A 24,954-nucleotide genomic window follows, 5' to 3' on the forward strand; every position below is an offset into this window, starting at 1 on the left:
CGGTGGCAGGATTCCAGGGGTGGCCTTAACCGGGGTGTTTACGAATACTTATTTTCATCATCTCGTTTTGAATGGCGAAGCCAGCTTTGCAAACGCACTTTTGCGGAAGCATCCCGCTCCTTTGGGCCAGGATCAAGGGCCTCCGAACTTGGCAAGTTTAAGACTTGTGGACTTCAACTCCCAGAATTCCTGAGCTAACATGACAGGAGGAGGAATTCTGGGAGTGATCCAGGTGCAAACCCCGTAGTCAGAGGAGAGTGAAGATCCAGAAGGAACAGGAGACGGGAAACGAGTTTCGCGCAAGGGTGCCGAGACGTGGAAGAGCGAAGGGCATCCTCTGCCTTTGGCCCAGCTGCTCCAAGGTTCTTATTACGCAGCGTTTAGCAGCCAGTGAGAATTAACTTTGCACAGTTAATCCTCAGAGGTCACCCTGCCTCTTTGGTCGGCTTTCTAACAGCATTCCCCTCTCTCCGGGCGTTGAAAAATAGCACTTCAGGGGAAAAGCCAGCAAGGCCACCAGAGAGAGGCAAGGAACGCTGCCAGTGGTGGGATTCAAAAAAAATTTTTTTACTATCAGTTGTGTGGGCGTGGCTTGGTGGGCATGGCAGGGAAGGATACTGTAAAATCCCCATTCTCCCCTTACACCTGGGAACAGGTTACTGCAAAATCCCCTTCCTGCCCCACCCCAGTAACCTGCTGTGATGACCGGGCGTGGCACAAAAGGAACAAAATCACAAAAGTTGGTAAAGTCCCTTTAATTCCTCCAACTTGGCCCCCAATGTCCAGTTATCGTCAGCTGGAGAAAAAAACTCTCCCAAGAACAGTTTTAAAGGGAAGAAATTCAGTCTGAACCGAAGTACATATAAATTATAAATAAAAACCAACAAAAATCAGAGCTGCAGCAATTAACGAGACAGGGCAGGATAAGGAATTGCAGACTTCAAGAGATAACGAAACACACACGGTTTGGAGGACGCCAGAACCCAAATAAGACTCGACAAACAAAGATAATTCACACTTAGCTTCCAGCAAGGTTCTGTGCGCAGACATCCTTTTTATCCTGTTTTTCCAGCTGAAGCTAATGAAGGGAATCAGGGCCTTTTTCTCCCCCATAACTCATGTTGCTCCCTTATCCTTTCCTCCCTGCATGCCCCAGGATAAAGAGGGGGTGGGTTAAAAAGGGCGTTTGCACACAGCACCTTGTTGGAAGCAAGATCTTTGTTTGTGGAGGCTTATCTGGGTTCTGGCATCCTCCCAACTGTGTGTGTTTTGTTATCCTTTGACATCTGCAATTCCTTCTCCTGCCCTTCTATTTATTGCTGCAGCTTGGTTTGTGTTGGTTTTTTATTTATAATTTATATGTACTTTGGGTTTGGACTGAATTTCCTCCATTTAAAGACTGTTCTTGAGAGTTTTTTCTCCAGCTGATGATAACTGGACATTGGGGGCCAAGTTGGAGGAATTAAAGGGACTTTACCAACTTTTGTGACTTTGTTCCTTTTGTGCCACGCCCTGGGTCATCACATCGACCGTCATAAATAGGACCATAGTTGCCAAGCATCTGCATTTTGATCGTGTGACCATAGGAATGCTGCAATGGTTGTAAATGTGAAAAAAGGATCCTAAGTCACTTTTTTTCAGTGCCATTGTAATTTTCCAATGGTCATCGCAAAGGTGCTTTTTTTTTTTCAAGAGGCAACTGGACTTTCTGTTTTTTTTCTTTGAAGACATTTCACTTCTCATCCCAGAAGCTTCTTCAGCTCTCACAGGATGGTGAGGAATGGAAGGATTTATACTCCTTGCAGAGAGCTGGTTATTTGCATCCTTTCAGAGGGTCATTGAGGCCACTTGGTGGTTTTATCTGTGTCCTCAGGGTCACCAGAGTGGTGCTCCTGGTTCCTGTAGTCTGCCATTTTTTTTGAAGCACCTCCAAGTGGCCTCAACGACCCTCTAGCGACTTTTTTTTTCTTTGAAGACATTTTGCTTCTCATCCCAGAAGCTTCTTCAGCTCTGACTGGATGGTGGGAAATAGAAGGATTGATATTCCTTGCAGACAGCTGGTCATTTGCATCTTTTTTGAGGGTCCTTGAGGCCACTTGGAGATTTTATTTCTTCTCCTCAGTCATCTGCAAATGTTTCCTGCAGCCTGCAATTTTTTCCCCTTTGGAAATCCTTTCCTACTCCCACACCATTCAGAGTGTTCATCCCAAATTGTATAATTAAAAGTCTATCAAGATTCTCAGTCCTCTAGTTAGGTCAGAGGTCTCCAACCTTGGCAACTTTAAGACTTGTGGACTTCAACTCCCAGAATGCTCTAGGTCATGGTTGTCCCAAAGGTGCTTTTTTCCAGGGGGCAACTGGACTTTCTGTTTTTTTTTCTTTTCTTTAAATCTCCAAGTGGCCTCAACGACCCTCTAAAAGGATACAAATGACCAGCTGTCTGCAAGGAGTATCTTTCCCTTCCCCACCATCCAGTCAGAGCTGAAGAAGCTTCTGGGATGAGAAGGGAAACGTTTTCAAAGAAAAAACAAGAAAGTCCAGTTCCTGAAAAAAGCACCTTTGGGACAACCAGGACCTGGTGATGACTGAGAATTTCTACAGACTTTTTCCAATGGTCACTGAAGGTACAGTTGTAAGTTGAGCACTATCTGCATTTATCTGTTCAGTTTCTGTGGCCACTCATGTCAGCCATCCTTTCCATGGACTTCTCTTCCAGAACAAGAGTTTTCCATTCTGCACAATGGGAACAATGGGGTGCAGACTTTCTGCCCAGCATCCTCTTCCCAAGCTGGCCGGGGAATTCTGGGAGATGGAAGTACACCCACTTTTAAAGTAGCCAAGATGGGAAAACGCCACTCTAGCCTGGCTACACAGGTGGTCCTCGACTTACAACCGTTTCTTTAGGGACCAATCGAAGTTACACCAGCACTGGGAAAAGTGGCTCATGATTGGTTGTATGTGAATTGTGTGCATAGGCAGGAGTGGGATTCAATTTTTTTAACAACCGGTTCTGTGGGCGTGGCTTAGTTGGTGGGCGTGGCTTGGTGGTCATGTTGTTGGCTGGTCGTGGCCAACTCAATATCACTCACATCGAGGCACGCATCTCCTCGCCTGGCCTCTCATGACTGTGGGGATGCTGCAACAGTCTTAAGTGTAGAAAATGGTCATAAGTCACTTTTTTCAGTGCCATTGTAACTTTGAATGGTCACTCCACACACAAGCAAAGTACCAGCAAAGGAGGGGGGAAAAACTCCAGAGAAGTTCCAGAGACAGGAAGTCCAGTCCTGCCAAGAATGGAATAAGGGTTAACGGAGAGGCAGTTTCTGTAAGCAACACCAGAATGTTTCCTTCCTGCCTTCCTTACAGGATTAGGCCAGTAATTTCTTCTAACAACTGGCTCTCCAAACTGCTTAGAATGTTAACAACCGGTTCTAGCGAACCGGTAGAATCCCACCCCTGCGCATAGGTTACTTTTCTTGATCACGTTTTCATCATACACTGAACACATGCTGCTTTTCACACTTACGACGTTGCAGCAGCCCCATGGTCACATGATCAGAATTTGGGTGGAGGTTCTAGTCCAACCCCCTGCTCTGGCAGGAAATCCAATACCATTCCCAGACAAGTGGCTCTTCTTTAAAAGCCTCCAGAGATGGAGCACCCACAATTTCCAGGGGCAAGGAGTTCCAGTGGTTAGAATAAATACCTTTATTGTCATTGCATTCCACGAATACAATGAAATTTGAAAGCTACTCCAGCACAGTGCCCCAAACACCACAACACAATCACTACAGAGTATTTAAAGATGATGATGATGATATAATAATAATAATAATAATAATAATAATAATAATAATAGGACTAAATCACAAATGCACTGTTTGATTCAAGACAGTTCCTGCCTTGGAAAAGAAACTGTTTCTCAATCTATTAGTCCTCATTTTATGACACCTATAACGCCTCCCTGATGGTAACAGTTTGAAATATGAATGTCCAGGATGAGAACAGTCTGTGGAGATTTTTAGTGTTCTAGAGAGAAGTCTGGTCTTCTCAATCTCTTCCAAAGAGAGCAACCGATGATTTAATTGTTCTGTCAGGAAATTTCTGCTTATTTCCAGGATGAATCTCTCCTTGGTCAGTTTCCATCCTTGTCTGGCCTTCGGGTGCTTTAGAAAATAGCTTGACTCCTTCCTCCTCTCTGTGGCAGCCCCTCAGATATTGGAAGATTGCTATCCTGTCTTCCCTGGTCTTTCTCTTCCCTAAACTAGCCAAACCCAATTCCTGCAATCTTTCTGACATGTTTTAGTCTCCAGGTCAAAACACTTGAGGAACCGTTGCAGGAACTGGGTATGTATGGCCAGTCTAGACGGAGGGAGTTTTGCACAATTTCCAGCTGCAATTCAGCAGATTAGGGGCCCGTGCATGGATTGGCTTTCTTTTCAATGCGCGCGAGACCCCGCCAGGCCTTTGCCGGGTGCAAAGGGGACGTCTGCCCGTCCCATCGTGAAGAGGCGTGCTTCCACCGCACGACCCGCGCTAAAATCCCGCACCGCTCCCTCCCTCCGTCCCTCCACCTTCCCTCCGCTTTGCGCCACATTGAGACGGATTCGAGCCGACGGCGCAGTCGCAGAACGCGCTCTGCGCGTCTCGCGCCCGAAGTCCCGGGCACGCGGAAGTGAGCGCATGCGAGGCGTCGCTCTCGCTCGGGGGCCCTTTCGTTTTTCTCCGCACGCGCCGCGCGCCTGCGCAGACGGCCCTAGTGGCGCTGAGGTAACGGCGGCGGTTCCCTCTGAGGCGGCCGGTGCCGCGACTCGGGCGACGCGAGGCCTCCGCGGGCGGCCGGGGAAAGGGGAGCCCAGGAGCGGAGAAGAGGTGGGCGCTGCGGTCGGTCCCCGCCTCCCCACCCCGTCTCCCCCAGGCCATCCCGGGCGGGCGGAGGGCGGCGGGGCCCGGAAAGGCCGCAAAATGGCGGCTGGGGGGGGGGGGAGACGAGGATGACGGGAGGCCTCCCTGGCAGGGGCCGCCCGGCTCGGTTTTGGGGCTTCCCCACCCACCCACCTGGTGCCCGTCGGGTGCGCTGCCCGAGACGGGGCAAGGCGCTGCAGGCCCCGTCAGACCTCCCATGGTTCCTCGGGGTGGCCTGTGCCGTTTTTAAACCTTAATTTATTTTATCCGATTTATTTTATCACATTTATCACATTTATTTATTAAATGAATTTATTGCGGGTTATTTATTACGTTTATTACGTTTATTATTTATTACATTTCTTTTTTACATTTATTACATTTATTACATTTATTTATTACGTTTATTACGTTTATTATTTATTACGTTTGTTTTTTGCATTTATTACTTTAATTACATTTATTTATTACTTTAATTACATTTATTTTTTTACATTTATTTATTACATTTATTTGCAGCCCGTTTTCCTGTCAAAACGAGCCTTGGCAAAAGAGGACGGTTTATTTTCTTCCTTTTTTTTTTTTTTTTTGAGGGGAGGTCCTGGGTTTTGCCCTCCCCCCCCAAAAAAGCCTGCCCCGTTTCATATTTGGGAACCGCCTCCCTCCCCCCCATCCCAAAAGGGGGAAGGGGCGTTTCCTGACAGGGCAAGAGGAGGAGCTTTGTGGCGCTGTTATGTGTGTAAAACTCTTTCAGAATTTGCTGTTGGGTGGATTTTGAGCAGTGACAAGTCTTGGGGAGAGGAAAGCTGCAGCAGAGTCCTCAATGGGGGTGGTTTGGGGTAAAAAGGCATATTTTGGTTGGGGTGGGAGGGAGGATTCCTCCACCCATGTCGTTCTTTGGGGTTAGTTGGGTGGGGAATTCTGGGAGTTGAAGTCCACAGATCTTAAAAGTGACCCAGGTGGACACTTTTGTTTGTTCTCTCTCTCTCTCTCTCTCTCTCCCTCTCTCTCCCCCCCCTCTCTCCCCCCCCCTGCTTTTGGCTGCATGCAAGGAAAGCAGCAGAAGTCTCTTTCTCTCCCCCCGAACTCCGCCAGAAATGAGTCCTTGGGACCCTGCAAGGCATCCTGCTCCAAGAGGCTGCGCCGGTGCGAAAAGTTTCACGAAGACTCATTTCTGGGGGAGAGAAAGAAAGACTTCTGCTGCTTCTGCTGCTTTCCTTTCATGAAGCCAAAAAGTCTCAGTCTCTCTCTCTCTCTCTCTCTCTCTCTCTCTCTCTCTCTCTCTCTCTCTCTCTCTCTCTCACACACACACACACACACATATACACACACACACACACACACACACATATATACACATGTACACATATACACACACACAAACACCCTAGCTGCTTTATGGCTGATACTGTTTTTATTTCCCTTTTTGCATTATGGTTTCTGCCCTGACCCTCTCCACTTTTTCCATCTTGTTTTGCACCCACATTTGAGAAAAAAAAACCCAGCAATACAAGGTCTTCCAGAATTGTTCCATCCCTGGAAGTCTTCAAGAAAAGACCTTGGGTAGGGCGTTGGACTAGATGCTCAAGGTCCCTTTCAGCCCTATAATTAATTCTATGAATGTACATTTTTCTCTTTCAGGCTCAATAACTGCATTAGGTTTCTTTCTATCAGTTTGTCAGCCCAGGATCTGTCTTCCTGTCACAAGTTGCTCCTGGGTTGTTTTTTTTTCTTCTGGTGGGGGGAGGGGTAAGCTGAGAGGAAAATGCAGGTGGTTTTGAGCAAATACCAGGAAAATAACTGAGCAATCCAAAGCAATCTGTGGCTGCCAAGCACTAGGTATGGTTTGCAGTTAATAACAAAGAATAAAGTTGGAAGGGACCTTGGAGGTCTTCTAGTCCAACCCCCTGTTCAAGCAGGAGACCCTATATCATTTCAGACAAATGGTTGTCCAGTTTCTTCTTAATCGATCTCTTCTGATAGAAGGTGCAGAGACCAGTATAATTCTACTTGCCATTTCTGTTTGAGGAATTAAGAATTGTATTTGTGCCTGATTTGACCAGTGGTCTGAGTTTCACAGGTAGGTCTTGTTCTGATTCTGTAGCTAGCAGTACACTAGTAACTGTGAGCCAGGACATATTTGGAGGTGTGGCAATAGGATGCAGCATTCTGAGAATTCCATAATTCTTCCAATGCAAAGCTCGGTTAAGGTGTCAGAAGCAACACAATCAGAGTCTTTTTTTTCCTCATTAGGTAGAACTTGCTCATGGAGAACATTGATCATGGAGTTTCTGTAGAACCATCTCAGAACAGATTCCAATTTGTTGTTCAAAGACTTGTATAAAGACAACTAATATCTTTGGATCTGTATCAACCACACTCTATTGAACATTTTGATTCATAACCAATAATGTTTTCTTCCCATTCCCTATTGCTTTTTAGTGAGCTGCTTATGAAATGCATCAAAATTGCAGAATGTTTTTGCACAAGTGAATGTTCCTGTACTTGTCTCTTATTTTTGAGAACTTTTATTTTGCAGAGCAGTGTTGTAATCCCACAAACTCTTACTGAACACAAGCATCTGACATTGCTGCCTGTTGCAGAAGGAAACGGGGGTGGAGGCAGGGCAAAGTTGGTTTGGCTTGTAAGAACTGATACAGTTTGCAAATAGACCTGAATGAAGCTCTGTGGCTTTAAAAAAAACAGGCAGCTTGATAGTTAACCAGAGTTGAAATCTATGAGCAACTGAATTGCATTTAGAGTGGATTACTCTAAATGCTGCCTGTGCTGTTTTGTGGGGTGGTGATGGGATTGAAAGGGAAGAAGAGGGTTTGGAGCTCACAGAAGCCTAAATGCCCTACTGTCAACCCCTTAGAAGGAGTTGGGGTCTTGGCACTAGGTGCGCAATCTTGGGAAAACGCAACTTTTGATTCAAAGATAAACCAAGACTGACACAAATAGCCCAAGTCTTTTTGTCCTGCTCTACATCCTTGCTGCATTCTTAAGGCAGCATGGAAGTCTCGAAATAGAGCTGCCAGTATACCTTTGGGGCAAAATACCACGGTCATCTTGCAATAATTGTATCGGTGTCAAACACAGAAGCTGACATTTAAGGCTCTGAATGTTTTGCAGTAGTTAGGTTATTTAAAGCACTGAATGCATCTGTATAAATCTTCTTGTGCTTTTTTTGAGTGTTGAGCATTTAGACCAGGGATGGGGCTGGGATGAGCCCAGATCTTTGGAGCTGCTCCCCAAGTCTATATGATTGTGGACAGAGGATGAATTTTTTTCTTATTAGTCTTTTTTTTAATGTTATGATTTTGTGCTCAGTGTGATCCCATTTTTTTCAAGTTGTAGCCCAGTTGCTAACTCTGTTTCACACAATGAATGTTTGGTTTATAATCTGCTTGACAAGTGCAGTAAAACCTTGATTCTCTGAGCCTCAGAAAAAAATTACTTTGAACTTTGAGTAAAACCAAAGAATCTCTGAGACCACCCTCACCCCCACAGACAAACAAGTCACCAGAATATAAACTGACAGCAAACAGGATTCCTTACTAGCACTGATGATGTTGCCTAGTTAGGGTAATTAAATGTCTGCAAGAAAACAAGCAAGTTCAGAGAGCACCAAGGACCCTTCATTTCAACCCTGAGCTACAAATATTCTTTATTGGCAGTCCAGACAGTTGACCTAATTTATGCAAGTTGTGGACACTGATATAGAGGACAGATTAAATCAATTATGTGCATTCGAATTTCATGGGCACCTCTTGCCCTTCTGTTAAATTGAGAGAGTACCCTGTTTGTACCCAGAGCAAGCCCCAATTACATTACATCATATTGTAATAGTTATATAAATGAAGAGTAAGACTGAACAACGGTACCGCATATAGTCTTCTAAAGAGCAGTGATTTCCTTAGCTGTGGCTTTCCGGAAAGAGCAGGAATCACGTTGCCTGCCTCTGTCTTGGCCATTTCAGGTTCACCAGAACCAGGGTTACTTGTGAGTCCTTGCCCACCAGTATAACTCTGGCTAAGCTGGTGTATTCAGTTTGCCTGCTGTCCTATGACCTTCAGGTGGAAGCGTAGCAACCACTGTTCAGGCCTAATCAGAGAGTCCAGAAACCAGTGAACAAAAGGAAACTGCTCCCCCAGTATGCTGCTTTTTTTTTTTATAGCATTTCAGAATGAAGGGGGGAAAATCTCCCTGATACTGCTGAGCCATCATGGAAAACGTTGGCCACTGTGGTTGCTGCGGAGCAAAGCATGCCAGAATAGAAGGCACATAAATGAAAACATACCCTTTGCTTTCCTTCCTTGCTGTGTCCACTTTCAATATATTGCTGTATTTCCCCAGTTCAGTACAAAACACAGTATGATGAAAGGAAAGTAACTCTTGTGAAATATTTCATTTTTTAGAATGTCCACCAGGTAATTAATAACATGATTGAACGATAGTTCTGTGTTTAGTGTTGCTTGAATATCACTGCTACCACATTGGAGATACAGTTGATGCTATGTGTTGTTTAGTGCATGTGTACTGAATTCTGTATGTATAATTTTCCAGTAAATGCAGAGGGATTGAAGGTTCAATTATATGCACACTTTTGTATTATGATTTTTTTTTTTCTAATGACATTGTAAATACAATGTTCTCTATATTCAGAAAGAATATAATAAAGTAATCAAAGTTGCAACATTTGAAACCTGTTGTTCAGTTGAATTGAATATGAAGATTTTTAGGCTGTACACATTGTATTAGCTGTTTTATTTATTATATGTCTCCCATCTGATTACCCAAAGTAACTCTGGGTGGCTTCAATGTGATTTGTTTGGTTTTGGTTTGCTAGTCCTGTGAATTCATCCCCTGTGTATCACAAATTTTGTTTCTGTGATGTGTGAACCCAAGTACATAGCGCGGAAGTAAAATGAACAAATCAGGAATTGCTGAAAGCAACGACTTTGCTGAATGAATAATTATTTTTTTTAAAGGAAACAAAGTTTCCCAACAATATGCTCAAAAGCAGTAAAAACTGCTTTAAAAAGTAGATTAAAAATAAATGTAATTAACTTTTGTGTGTTTTAACTTTCAGCTTTATGGTGTTCTTGGAAAATGTTGCACCTCTTGTGAATTCTCTGAACCTTGGCATTGTCAGCCCCTTTCTGTTGGGCCTGCCTCCTTTACAGTTGGCTCAGATTAAGACCCAGTTGGCTCTTCATCAGTTGAACTCGGTTGCTTCCAACTATTCTATAGCCTCCTCTCCTTTGTTAAATGAGGCATTCCTGAAACTAGCCATGTTTAACCCTAGAGGAAACATGCCGCCAAGGCCAAGGGGACCTAGCATGCCTGATCCAATCCCGCGTGGGCCTTTTCAGAGGCCGGGACCTGGACCAGGTGGTCATCAGAGGCAGTTCCCACCTAATTCTGATGGAATGCCCCAAAGGTTCATGGGATCAGAAATGAGGGCAGGATTTCCAAGGCCAAACGTTCAGGTGCCTCCGCGCAGAATGGACCCAAGACAAGCGGCAGAGAGAATGAATATGGAGCAACAGCAACAGCAGCAGCAGCAGCAGCAGCAGCAGCAGAAGATGGAAGGATGTGGTTCTCATTGGGACAATCCGTTTCCCCCTGGAAATAATAGCCAGAATCAGCCCATCCCAGGAAGGATGGCAGACTATCCCCCACCTGTTCAAAGCCGCTATACCAATGAGAGCGTCTCAAGTATCTTGGCAAGCTTTGGATTGTCCAACGAAGACCTGGAAGAACTTAGTCGTTATCCAGATGATCAGCTGACCCCTGAAAACATGCCTTTGATTTTAAGGGACATCCGTATGAGGAAAATGGGTCATCAGGTGCCAAGCTTGCCTCTGCAGAGCAGTGAAAAGGAGAACTTCCGCAGCGATGATGGCCACGGCTCCATGGTCAAGGGCAAAGTAATTGATTACGGGCACGAGAGCAAATACAGATACGATGAAGGTCCCCTGGAGGTGAAGGTGTACGGTTCGGAGGGGCCCCCTAAAGACACCCTGAAAGGATTCCAGACCCAGCAGGTCCCACCAGTCAGAATAACCAGCAAACAGATGAATGCCGTTGAGGAATTAATCCGGCAGATGGGATTCCAAAGAAGCACATCAAACACCCCGTCTTTTTTCCCCATGGACACGCCTAACAAGATGCCTGGATTGGGTGCCCCTTCCACAGGAACTGGGGTAGCTCCGGCAGTCCAGCCCATCATGCCACCTGTGGCACCACCCCTACCTCGGCCTGCGATCCCACCTGTTCGGCAAGCTTTGCCTCCCCCGTCTGTAGCTCGGCCCATGATGTCACCCATGAACCAGGGGCCCCCTCCTCCTTTTGCACCTGAAATGCTTGGGGGTATGAACCGGCGTGAGAGGATTCATGAGGAATCCAGACCGAGCCCTAGTGCTCCCCCTGAACCAGGTCCTGCCGCAAAACCTTTCCGGAAAGAGATTGAAGGGCCTATAAAGTCTCCATTTGGGGTCGTGAAGGCCTCTTGGCTCCCAGTTTTTTCCAAGATGGATGCCCAGAAAATGAAGAGGCTGCCGACTCCCTCAATGATGAATGATTATTATGCTGCGTCTCCGAGAATATTTCCACATATGTGTTCTCTCTGTAATGTAGAATGTAGACATTTGAAGGTGAGTCAAATCTCCCCTCCCCCCACATCGGATTACATAATTTACACAGAACATATTCTCTCTCTGTTGGAGGTCAAGTTTATGGATATTTATACTATGCGTTTTATTCTTTTAAAATGTCCGGAATTTAGGACGAGTATCTGATTCAAATGTCTTTCAATTACTGTCTGTTTCTAAAGAAGAGCGCAGCAATAGTTAGACATTTAACTACCATTGTCCAAACAGTATTGGATTGCATGCTTTCTTTTCTGTTTTATTCATAACACTCCTTCACCCTTTTAAGCCATACAAGGTTTAAATACAAAATATTACTTCCCAGGTTGATGCCTAGACTTCTATTTAAACTTGGAGATGTTGATTGGAGAGGATGGCAGCTGAAATTCCTACACATTTTAGATTATCTGAAGTCTGGAGAATGATGATTTAGAGCTAACTTGTTTTAGGAATTTGAAGTTTTACTCCAGGTTAAATCGAGAGCATCTTGGGTCACACCTGGAATCTCTTCAGATTTGGTGGGTCTTGAGCTGTCCATTCTCTGATTTCAGTAGTTTTGCATATGCCTCTAAAATGTTCTGGACCAATCTCGGAGACTTTTTAGCATAGCACTGAGACACTCACTGATCACAATGTGTACATAAATGTTATCTTCCTATGTTTGTTTGCTTACTGTGTTGGTTTTCTGTTAAGCAAGTTATTTTCAATGTGCTCAACAATCCCCGTATGAAAATCTGCGGTAGGTGCATATACCAAATACTGTGTAGGGTTCTGGAAATCACATGCCACTGAAAAAGAACAAAATAGCTGGAGGATATGTAGAAGGCGGCAGCCCAAGGGAAGGTTGAGACACATGGACCTCTGCAGCTTAGGAAAATGGCAGTTGAGGGTTAAGGTTTTTAACATTTAGCCATACATCTTAATACATAACAGTAAGTCTGGTATCTCCATCCAGTATAGCAGCATTTTTTTTTCCAAAAGCACTATTAAGGCTCAATATTTTTCATTGCTTGACAGTTCAAGGGGTGGATAAAACAGGAACTAAAGAGCATCATTGCAGATGTTTTTAGAATGTATTTTTGGCACATGACCACAACAAAATAGAACATAATAATGTTCTTTAGACAAAATAGTGACAAATCCAAGCTTAGTTCTAGTTTTTCTTTCAAAATTTGTGTTTTCAGCCTCTTAATTCTTAAAATAGCTTTAATAGACAAAGTCACTAGTATTTATTTTGTCTTTAATTTGTACATACATGCAGGCATATAAAGTGCTCACAGCCTAGGATGGTTGTTTACATCAGTCAGAGTGCCAGATGCACTCTAAAATGTTAAACGTTATCAAATATTCAAGTCCCAACTGTAGGATTGAACTACAGTGTATTTTATAGTGTTGGCCTGGGCTCAGATAATCTGAAGTAAATTGACCGGATTCAGTGGCTTAATAAGGTGTTTACATTTGTCAGCGAGGTTCAGTATTAGTGCTCAGTTCTTCCACAAGCATCGATTTTACAAGACAGATCCCATTGCTAATCCAAAAGTACAAAGCTTTCAAAATATTTGGGAATAAACAGGTGCAGATCTAATGTAGGTTTCCTTGGAGCTCATTGAGCTGGGATAGGTCAGCTTTGTGTGTGAAAGTGGCTTGTTCTTGTTTTGATCTTAAACACAGCTAATGGATCCTGAGTTCCTTCCTACATGTTTTGTTTGGTCTCTGTGCCAAGCAAAATGGCAATATAAATTTACTGGTTTTATTTTGGCTCTCCTATATTCAGGTATAAGTTGCTGCTTATTTTAAGAGGGCATATGTCTCATTTATTTAAAAGAGGTGCCCGTGAAGCATGTTTTTGAGGGTTGGTTTTTTTTTAAAGAAATGCTCATAATAAATGCCATTTGGGTAGGAAAAGCCACTTGAAATGGGATGTCTCGTGAGATCCCAGAAAGGGAATGTCATAATTCTGGGGAAGTCAGAAAGGAGGACTTTGTCTGGAGCTGTGATTTGGATAAATTGACAATAACTGATAATAGTAATGATGGAACATGGAAACTAATGTTTCCTGGGGCTCCACAGATCAAGGTAGGGTGCTCCTAGTAGCCCAAAAGACACACATCATCAATGTGTTCAAAATGCCACATTTTCCCCACCTTTCCACTCTTCTTGTAGTTCTGTTCCAGCCATGAAGCCCCAGGCATTGCTGCTCCTGTCCAGAGGATCCGAATGCATCCTGAGGATAGCAGTGCCTGTTTTCCCTCCCTCTGCCCCCTCCTCTCTCTCTCTGGCAGTTGCAGTGTTTCTATTAATACATTGATTTCTTTTGAGCCTGCATAAAATTGCAGGTTAAGTATTTGTCAGACCACCACGGCTCTTTCCTGTGCAGCATATGGCTGAGCTGTGAGCTGTGATGGCAGGCTGAAATCAACAGGGAATGCACAGGCTGATAGAATGGGTTTTCCAACATGGGTATCTTTGCCTTCCCACCTTCTCAGAAGAATTGAGAGAATTCCTGAATTTTGAAGAAACTCAGCATGAGTCAGAGGCGGTAATTGGGGGAGGGGCATGAACAGATCTATCCATTTTACCTTCTTGGAACAAAGGCGGGGTGTAAAGTTATTAATTGGTGATCTTCCCAGTCCATAGTTTAATCTTGACTCCTGGCTGCTTGTTCTCTATAGGATTGGCTTCTGCATCAGAATTCTTCCACACACCTTGAAAGCTGCCGCCAGTTACGCCAACAGTAAGAGTTTTTATTTGATTTCTCTAAATTGTGGGTGCTGTGGGTCCCCATCTTTTTTAACATGAACATTTCAATTAATACTTGAATTAAGCAAACCATAATTTATGCAGTGAAACTTTTACATCATTGCTCCTGTCTATTTTTAAATGAAATCCACTGGAACATTTGCAGTATGATCCCTCTGAAAAGGTTTGTTCCATTCTTTGGGCATGCGATTAATGGGACATTATGAGACCAAGCAAGGAAGATCCCCCTACAAGGCCTGGGATAATTCATGGTCATAGGAAGTTGGAAGAAATCAAAATAGGATCCTTTTCACATGAGTGGAGCCAACATGTAAATCAGGCAGGGGTTCATGGACAGGCCAGATGCTTATGTAGGTAGAAAACTATTGTGAAGTTTAAATCAAGCCTTGCAAAATGTGGATCTGTGGGTTTTGCCAGAATACTGACCTGTAACTGCGGGACCAGTAGGAAGGAATGAGTTTACATTCTCAACCTAACATTGAACAGTTGTATAGGATCTGGGCACAGTGGTTGCAGCTTTCTGAAGCTCAGCATGCATGCAGTGAGAACGTTGCAGGAAACACAGCTAGGCAGACAGTGAAAACAGGGACAGTACTTGAAGGGGCCAACTGGGTTCAAGGTAATACATTTTGAAAAGAATATAAAAGCTTCCAGGATTCTTGTATTAATGGTTTTATTTTTGAAATAGATATCCTGACTGGAATCCAGAATCCCATTCATCACAAAAAAGGTAACTTACATGATGTTTTCTTAGGATGTGATGGTGTTTGTTTGTTTGTTTATCTGTTTGTTTGGAAAATCTATATTTGCCGTCTACTCATTCATAGGCAACTCGAGGCCTATTGCTTATTTCCAAAGACATTTGAGTGAATTAATGGCATATTAATGAAAAGAATGATTTAAAAAATCATAATGGTTGCATGGCAATATGTTGTTACCGGAAAAGGTTGCAAAAGTGCACTTCCTTTCCCAATTGGTGCTACCAGGTCCTCTTTTGTGCCCCGGCAAGGGCCTCTGTGCTCCAGGCAGAGCCTCTGCCTGCCAGAGAGGACCTCATTTTGCTGGCTAGGAAGTGGCTTTCCTGAGGGCACAACTAGGGTCTCTCCCCACCCACCCCCAGACTTACCTTGAAAAATGGAGCTCCTGGTTTGCAGGATCAAGACCAGTTGGCTGGGGTGTGAGAGAAGCCTTGGTGTGGCACACAGGGACAAAAGTAGGCAGCACAAAGCAGACCCAGGTGGTACAACAGTGATATGCAGCACATCTGGCTGTGTGGTGGGTGAGGCTGGGTGATGGGGGCAGCTGGTGGCAGGGATAGGTGGGTAATTAAAAGTTGGTTGTAAATGTAGGGTGTGTGTGTGTGTGGGGGGGACCTTGTTCACATAAACACCATGGGCAGAATGCTGAGCTGTTGATCATAAGGTCCTTGATTAGGGAAATGGAGGGTAAAGCATACGAAGAATGGTTGCAGGAATTGGCCCAAAGGTGCTTTTTTACAACTAGACTTTCTGGTTTTTCTTTTTCATTTGCCTCTTGAAAAAAGCACCTTTGGGACAACCATGACCTGGATGACTGAGAAACTCCATAGACTTGCAGGAATTGGGTTTGCCTAGTCTAGTGAAAAGAAGGATTAGCTGCAGGTTTTGGCTTTGGCTAGTCTAAAGAAAAGAATTGGGGCAACATGATAGCAGACTTCCAATATTTGAGGGGTTGCTAGATAGAAAGGGAGGGGGGGTTTCAACCTATTCTTCAAAGCAGCTAAAGGCAGGACAAGAAGCAGTGGATGGAAATTAATCAAGGAGAGAAGCAACCTAGAACTAAAGAGGAATTTCCTAACAGTGAGAACAATTAACCAGTGGAACAGCTTGCCTCCAAAAGTTGTGAGGGCTCCATCACTGGAAGATTTTAAGAAGAGATTGAACAACCATTTGTCTGAAGTGGTGTAGGGTTTCCTGCCTAGGCAGGGGGTTGGACTAGAAGACCTCCAAGGTACCTCTGTTTTGTTATTCAGCACGTCATAATTTCAAGTGGTCCTTGAAGGAATAGGTGTTAAATGAGGACTCCCTGTAATTAGGGAAGTTTCACATTAAATCAAAGCCACCAGCCAATATATAATTCTTTGTCCATAGACGTGAAGTCGACAGAAATGAAAGTGGCACACCCAGGCGGCGTTCTGCCAGCATTAGCCCCAGGCGTTCGAGGCGCTCCAGTTCTGGGCATGCCAGACGTCGAACTCGCTCCCGATCCAGGAGTCCCAGGCACAGATCAATCAGGCAAAGAAGTCGAAGTCCACGGCCACTGCCTAATTTCAGACACAGGTCAAGGTCTCCATGGCGACCTTATAACCCCATTTCTTCGTTTCGAAGGTTTTCTAGCAGAGAGAGGGGCTCCAGACGATATATCCGATCTCCAGGTAAGGTGGTTGTTTATACTAGATGCTTGCTTGCCTACAAACAGCCAAATGTATCTCATGTTAAATTGGACTAAAGGCAGCGCTCATCTTAAGAGAGAAAGTATTTAGGTACACTTGTTAGAGTGGGAAAATGGTCTTTAATTGCATGCTGGCCTCATGCAGTCATTTTCATTGCAAATTTAGAGCATTCATTTTTTAAAAAGCCCCACTTTACATACTAAAAGAGGATGTCAACTTTCAAAACAACTCTGGCTGAGGCATTTTTCCCCCTTTCTCAGTTGCCACACAGATATGGGGGGAGGATAGGAGGTTTGGAATGCTATTCTACAATGTGCTAGACACAACACAGGCAGAGGCTGATAGAGCCAAGGTCATCTCAAGTGCTGAGCAAGAAAGGAGGAGAGTGCCTGAAGAGCGTGCCCGTTACCCAGTTGGGCAATGACACTTGGGGGGAAGGAAATCATTTACTTCTTTAATTATACTGAACCACGGGAAATATTTAGAGTTGGCTTCACATTTGACCGTGCCCGATATGGTGTGCCCAATAAAGAGAATATTTGAGAAGAGTTCCAGTCTCAAGAGTTCTGACTTGATTGGGATCATTATTCGGAACCATGACACTAAGTGGAAGTAGACACACACAACACCTTGGAATTCCTCAAAATTTACTCAACAATTCGGGTAGGGGGCCAAGGAGGAAATGGAGTTAACTTTTGCCTTATACAACTCTTTGTTGGCTTACTGCAATAAGCTGTATGTGGGGTTTTTGGTGCTCTCTTGAGTTTGGTTGTTCCTTGAGGATGTTTCATGACCCAACCAGGGCACATCATCAGTGCGTTCATCATCGGTAGCTTCACCATTCATCAGTGGCACTGATGACGTTCCCTGGTTGGGTCATGAAATGTCTGCAAGAAAACAATGGTGCTGAGAGAGCACCAAGGACCCCTCGTTTCATCCCTGAGTTACAAATACTCTCCCTCCATAAGCGGTAGGCAGAGCTTCTCTTGAAGATCATCTCTTAGTGGTAATCTACGCCCCGAACGGAGATCAAAAAGAGTTTTTTAAGCATCTTTATGGAAAAAGAGTAGGATTGGAAAAAAGAAATATTTGTATCATAGGAGACTTTAATTCTATTGCTGATTATCAAAAAGACCACAGTAATGGGGGGAAGAACAAAGGGGGGAAAAGAGAGCTTCCCAAGATATGTATGGAAATGATGAAGGAGTTAAATTTGATTGATATATGGAGAAGATTACATCCTGAGAAAAAACAATTTACATTCTATTCAAATCCTCATCAAATACAGACACGAATTGATATGGCATGGATGAATGGGGAAATAGCAAATGAGATAAAAGGGATTGAAATTTTACCTAATGAATGGGCAGATCACAATCCAATTCAGATAATATGGAAGGGTAGGGAAAAACCCAAGAAAAGATGGACGTTAAATACTAAGTTAATAAGAGAAAAAGAATACACCAACAAACTCAAGGAGGAATTAAATTATTTCTTAAAGAAAAATAATAATGGAGCAACTACGATACAAAACATTTGGGATACAATGAAGGCAGTAATAAGAGTTATAACAATCTCTTATAACGCCAAGAGGAATAAGGAAAAATACGCCCAGCAAAACAAATTACAACAACAAATTAAGGAATTAGAAACTCAATTACAGAGTACCCCAAAGGATTCAAAATTGCAAAATCAGATAATAATAATAACTAAACATAAATTGAATTTAATTGAACAAGAGAGAATGATTATAAATTTGAATACAACTAGACAAACTTATTTTGAGCATGCTAATAAGCCAGGGAGATGGCTATCATATAGACTAAAAAAAAGGAAAGAAAAGAGATTGATATACCAGATGTAAAGGGGGATATGCAACAGGAGATAGAACAGAAAAAAGAAATTGCCCATAAGTATTTTGAAGAGTTATATGAAAAGGAAGAAGTTAACGAAGATAGAATAAGAAACTATTTAGATGAAGTGAAGGATAAAGCAATTGGGGAAGAAATGGAAAAATTATTAAACAAAGACATTACTTGGTTTGAATTGAAATTAATTGGTTTGAATTGAAATCAGCAATAGAAAACCAGAAAAACAATAAATCCCCGGGACCAGATGGGCAATAGCAGAACAAATAGGACCTCTTATGGTGGAAGTTTTTAATGACGTCTTATTGGTAGCCAGGATGCTGGACTCATGGAGGGGGGCATTGATTTTGCTGATCCCGAAGGAGGATTCGGATCCCCGATATATATATATATATATAATTATAGGCCGATTTCACTGTTAAATACTGATTACAAAATATTCACTTCTATTATAGCAAGTAGACTAAAAATAATGTTAAATGAGCATATATATGAAGATCAAAATGGATTTCTCCCGACCAGACAAATCAGGAACAACTTAAGAATAGTACTAGATGTCTTAGAATTTTATGAAGCTCAACCCGAAAAACAAATTGCACTTATGTTTTTAGATGCAGAGAAGGCCTTCGATAATTTAAATTGGCAATTTTTAATCCAAAAAATTTATAATATGAATTTAGGCACCAAATTTGAAAATATAACAACCATTTATGATACACAACAGGCTAATATTATAATAAACAGGGAATATACCCGCCCAATAAAAATAGAAAAAGGAGTCAGACAGGGCTGCCCACTCTCACCCCTGCTCTTCATATTATCATTAGAAACATTACTAATGCGAATTAGACATATTCTAATATTATATTCTTCTTTCTTAACCTTTAATCCTTTTATGTCTTAAAAGGATTAAAGGTTAAGAAAGAAGAATATAAGTTGGCGGATGATATGATTTTTTTCATTGAGGAACCAATAGAAAGAGGACAAAAATTGATGAATGAATTAGAACAATTTGGAGCAGTAGCAGGACTTAAAATTAATAGGAAGAAAACAAAATTAATGACTAAATATTTAACAGAAAAACAGAAAATAGAACTAGAAGTTATGGGAATACAAGTGATAAAGAAAGTTAAATACTTAGGAATATGGTTGACAGCACATTGTAAGACACTTAAGGAAAATAATTATGATAAATTAATGCAACAGGTAAAGAAGGATTTAGAAACATGGAGTAAGCTGCAACTTTCATTATTAGACAGGATTGCTGCTATTAAAATGAATATTCTTCCAAAATTCCTATATATATTTCAGACGATCCCAATCAAAGTACACAAATTTTTTTTTGAAGAACTTAATAAAATAACTGTAAAATTTATCTGGCAAGGGAAAAAACCTAGACTAAATTTAAAGGCAATGCAGGATATGAAGAGCAGGGGAGGGCTGGCACTTCCAAATTGGGAATTGTATTATAGTGCAGCCTCTTTAGTATGGTTGAAGGAATGGGTGAATTTAACCAATAAGAGAATATTATTCTTAGAAGGCCATGACTTGCACAGAGGGTGGCATGCTTTTTTATGGGATGTAGGGAAAACTAGCCAGAAATATTTCCACAGACACCTAATCAGAGACTCATTATTAACTAATTGGAAGAAAATATGGAAAAAACACTATTTAAAAATACCAATTTGGATTTCAACAATGGAGGCGATGATTCACCCAAATAATCTGGATATCACTAAAATGATTAAATATAAGGACCTATTGGATACACAAGGAAATTTGAAATCGCGGCAAGAACTTCAAGAGCGGGGACTAAAAATTGATCAGAGGGCATATCTCCACATTCAAAGTAGATATAAACAGGACAAGAAAGAATTCAGAATTAACAATAAACTCCAGCAATTAGATAAAATTTTATTAGGATCAGGCAAAAAAACAAAACAAAATTTTTTATTAGAAATTTATTATTATAATATTATTATATTATTTTATTTATTAGAAGTAGAATTAGAAGAAGAAATTGTAAAAGGAACATGATAGCCTGGAGTAGGAATATAGGACATAGCATCACCATAACAGAATGGGAAAAGGTCTGGGGTAGAAATAATAAAATTACAAAATCGGTAGCATACAAAGAAAATGCCTATAAAATGTTTTATAGATGGCACCTTCCTCCTTCGAGATTAGCGAAGATGCACCCCAATATGAGTCCGAATTGCTGGAAATGCAAAAAAAAAGAGGGATCTTTTTTCCATATGTGGTGGTCCTGTACAGAAGCTCAAAAATATTGGCAGAAAATTAGAAATTGGCTGGAAGAAATGACAAGAGAACAGATCGAATTCAAACCAGAGTCCTTTCTGTTAGGGATCTTTGATAAACACATATCAAAAAAAGTGAAATATATAATAATACACATTTTGACAGCAGCCAGATTGGCTTTTGCACAATGTTGGAAGCAGCCTCATGTTCCATCAGAGGAGATGATCATTCAGAAAATTTCAAGTTGTGCAGAAATGGACAAATTAATTTTGGCATTAAAAAATAAAGACACTTCAATATACCACAACAGCGGGAACTGCTGGTACAAATGGATAGACCAAAGATAGACTTCACACGAAAAGGCAAAAGAGGATAGGATAAATCCATAGTAGTGATACACAGATATATGTAAGGATTAGGTGTGTGTATATGGCATAAAATAAGGATAAAAAAGAGGTCTTACAAACTGTTGAAGATGAGAATGTTTTTAATTGTTTTCTATTTTTTTCTTTCTATTTTCTTCTCCCTTCTTTTTCTCTCCTTCATTTATGTGTGTGTTGGTTTGTTTTAATTGTAAAATCAATTAAAAAAATTTTTTTTTAAAAAAAGATCATCTGGAAGCTACATGGCACTCCACAAAGCAGGGGTGGGGTACTCTCCCCTTCATGGACTGCACTGTCTCCCAGTAGGTTGCTGGCTGCTATGCACACTGCTGGTTATTATAAGGTTTTAAATGGCATAGAACTAAGAGGTATCCAACATAGGCAACTTTAAAACCTGTGGACTTCAAATCTCAGAATTCCCCAGCCAGCATGCTCCCTTCTCACACATTTTTTCCAGATTGGGCGTGTTCCAGACCCTTCCCAATCACTCCCTCTCAAGAGAGTAGGGATTTGTAGGTCCCCTCTGCCCCCCATCTTTAATACAATTTATGTTCATTTCAAAAATGTTTTGTTCCCTTGGTGTTATAAGATCATTGTTTAGATTCTTTTTCTGCTATTTCATTGCCTAAACATTTTGGGGGCCCCTTGTTTCGTTGCAAATGAGCCTTTAAAATAAAACATGGCAGAAGAATTAGTTGAAAAGCCTCGTGCTATCTTTCTTCTCTTCTCCAGATAAGGCCTTGGAAGCAGTGATGAAATGTTTGGGACCTCGCATTGTTGAACACTTTCACAAACAAGCCTTTGGCCAGGGCTTTTCAGGAGGGAAAAGAGCATCGGCTGATTTTGAGGACGGGAAGCCCGGAAATCCTAGAGTTTCCCCAAAACTGTCCAAGAAAGAAGGACATTCCCAACACAGCTCCTCTGAAAGTAAAACTAAGGTTCCTGAAGCTCCTGAGGGTTCCAACAAAGAAGAGACCACAGCTGAGGGAAAATCTAAGAAACCGCCTTTGGGAGCCCCAGTGAATGAAGCGGAAGTTCTGGCCAATAAGGTAGGTCATCTGCATTTGGTCATGCTGTTTAGTCTTGGTGGGACAGTCCCATCCCATTTGTTTTAGTGGCACCTTTTAAGCAACACAGTCCTTTCAGCAGTTCCAAGAAGGCTCCACACCCATTTGCACTACTCAGATAACTCTTTGAGGACACAAACAAAGTGGCTCCAAGTGGCTTCAACGACTCTAAAAGAATGCAAATGACCTGCGGTCTGCAAGGAATATAAATCCTTCCATTCCCCACCATCCAGTCAGAGCTGAAGCGGCTTCTGGGATGAGAAGTGAAACGTCTTCAAAGAAAAACAAGGAAGTCTAGTTGCCTCTTGAAAAAGCACCTTTGGGATATATATCCTGTTTCCCTGAAAGTAAACCCTATCCAAAAAATAAGTCCTAGCGTGGTATATGCATGTGCCTAATATAAGCCTTACCCCTAAAATAAGCCCTACTTAAGAGCCTGGCCACCCATTCCCTCTAGTTGTTTGCGATGCTGTGCCAGGCCATCCACGCTTCATGGCTCCCACAGCCAGGCATCCACGCCTCGACACCTGCCTCATGGTAGTAGCAGGAGCCCACATAGCTGCTGGCCCACTTCTGCTTGCTCGCAGCTATAACAGAGCAAGAGGCCAAGTGGTGTGTTGGTGCCGTAGCCGTGAGGCGAGGCAGGTGTTGGGGTGTGGACGGCCTGGTTGTGAGAGCCCTTAGGTAAGCCAATGTGGGGCAGCTCCACCCCACCCCCACCTCATGGCTGCAGCACTGACATGCCACACAGCCTGCCCTGTCACAAGCAAGCAGAAGTAGTGGGCCTCCCATACATGGCGGGGGTGGGGTGGGGGGGTAAGACACTCCTAATAAGCCCTCGTTCTCATTTTGGGGCCCAAAAGAAAATAAGATCCGGTCTTATTTTTTTGGGAAACACGGATATACCAATGTTATCTGATGTCCTTTCAGTGGATTTTTTAGAAAATATGCTTTGTAGATTTTAACCACTGTTGTCCTGCTATTGGTTTCTTTTAAGTTAGCTATAACCGCTTAGTTTTTTTATTGTGTTTCTTGGTATTTGTATACAAGAGCCTAAATGTGAGAAATCATGTAAATTTACTTTTTAAAAATTATTTGCAGTTTTGGAGTAAATTCAGGATCTTGGGGACTATTCTTCAGATATCTGACTTGCCAGAAGATGGTTTTACGGATCAAGACATTAAGAAAATAGTTCAGCCTTTTGGAAAAGTTAGTGACATCTTAGTTAACCGTTCTAAGAACGAGGTAAGCAGCTTCTTACATTTCTAATACACTTAAATTTGCTGAAATTCACCTTTTTTTTTTTTTTTTTTTGCAAAGATACATTAGGGTGGATATATTTGGATATTTATATTACCACAGGAAAATTCAAGATTGTTTCTATTGCATGCATGCATAGCTGGTAGGCTGTTCACTTTCAGGGTATACAGTTTAATACAAAATACAAAAAAGAAGAAATACCCTATTTTTCGGACTATAAGACGCTCTGAAGTATAAGACACACCTACCTTTTGGGGAGGAAAACAAGAAAAAATCTGCCACTGCCTGCAAGCAATTTACCTCCTTGCAGCAAACAGTCTGGTCAGCTTCAGCACAGCCTGATTTAGCACAAGCAGCTGATTGTCGGTTGGAATTGCCCTCTGACAATCAGCTTTTTCAGGCTGCAGGGATCACCATCGCCTATTGCCGCCTCTGGTTGCCCCATTTTCCACGCATTCCGATCCCCACCACCCAGAACGGGTGGAAAAGGGCGTGTGGAGGCAGAAAATGGGCGTCCGCAGATGGCAATAGGCAATAGCAATCCCTGCAGCCTGAAACAGCTGATCGTCAGGAGGCAATTCCAGCTGGCAATCAGCTGTTTCTGCTAATCAGGCTGTGCTGAAGCTGACTAGGCTGTTTGCTGGGAGGCAGAGGCTGAAGGGTGGGGGCCGGTGGGGCGGGGTTTCGGCAGCATTTGCTGTATAAGATACACAGGCATTTCCACCCACTTTTTTGGGGTGGTGGGAAGTGCATCTTATATACCGAAAAATACGGTAATCAAACAATTGAAAATACAGCAGTATGGACAGTCCTAGCCCTGATGATATGACCTAGTTGGGTAATGAAATGTCCACAAGAAAACAGCCAAACTCAGAGCATCAAAAGACCCCATGATTGCTATTTTTTTTTTAGTGCTTGTTACAGCTTCAATATCTTAGATACTAGTTTTATATTTTCTTGCATTGATAAATAATTCTCATTTTGATTAATGTTTGTATACTGCATTTTAATTATTGCTAGTTATTTCTGTTCTTTCAATAGGATGCTAGTATGTCACTGAAATAAAACACGAGTGGGCTCTTTTAATAAGAAACTTCCTGTTTTCTGTAGGCTTACCTTGAAATGAACTACAAGGAAGCAGTAATAGCAGCGGTCAAATACAACGAAACCTCTCCTGTCCTCATTAATGGCAAGCGTGTGAAGATAAGCGTGGCAGAAAAACCCAAAGCAGAAAAACCCAAAGTGGCTTCTACTCAGGTAAAGCAGAGATCTGTTGCGAAAGGGAAAGTATTTGTGGGTACATTCCTTTGCTCTTATTCTTTAATAAGAATGGCAATTTGGACAGGCCACCAGATTTCATGGTTTCTC

General features: G+C 42.4%; 1 protein-coding gene across 2 annotated transcripts in view; it reads left to right on the forward strand.

The window, feature by feature from the left end:
* The first annotated feature begins 4,625 nt into the window (after positions 1 to 4,625).
* Positions 4,626 to 24,954, forward strand: part of ZNF638 (zinc finger protein 638) — a 51,877-nt gene continuing 31,548 nt past the window's right edge. For both annotated transcript variants that reach the window (XM_026689927.2, XM_026689928.2), the window contains exons 1-8: positions 4,626 to 4,872; positions 9,998 to 11,564; positions 14,231 to 14,292; positions 15,007 to 15,048; positions 16,448 to 16,731; positions 21,992 to 22,308; positions 23,428 to 23,571; positions 24,697 to 24,843. In XM_026689927.2, the coding sequence (XP_026545712.2) occupies positions 10,002 to 11,564; positions 14,231 to 14,292; positions 15,007 to 15,048; positions 16,448 to 16,731; positions 21,992 to 22,308; positions 23,428 to 23,571; positions 24,697 to 24,843 (2,559 nt within the window). In that variant the 5' untranslated portion in view covers positions 4,626 to 4,872; positions 9,998 to 10,001. The remainder of the gene's footprint in view (positions 4,873 to 9,997; positions 11,565 to 14,230; positions 14,293 to 15,006; positions 15,049 to 16,447; positions 16,732 to 21,991; positions 22,309 to 23,427; positions 23,572 to 24,696; positions 24,844 to 24,954) is intronic.

This window comes from Notechis scutatus, chromosome 4 (assembly GCF_049901735.1).
Source record: "Notechis scutatus isolate UNSWTSFEM ecotype Mainland chromosome 4, rNotScu1.2, whole genome shotgun sequence".
In the NCBI taxonomy this organism is placed as follows: domain Eukaryota; kingdom Metazoa; phylum Chordata; class Lepidosauria; order Squamata; family Elapidae; genus Notechis; species Notechis scutatus.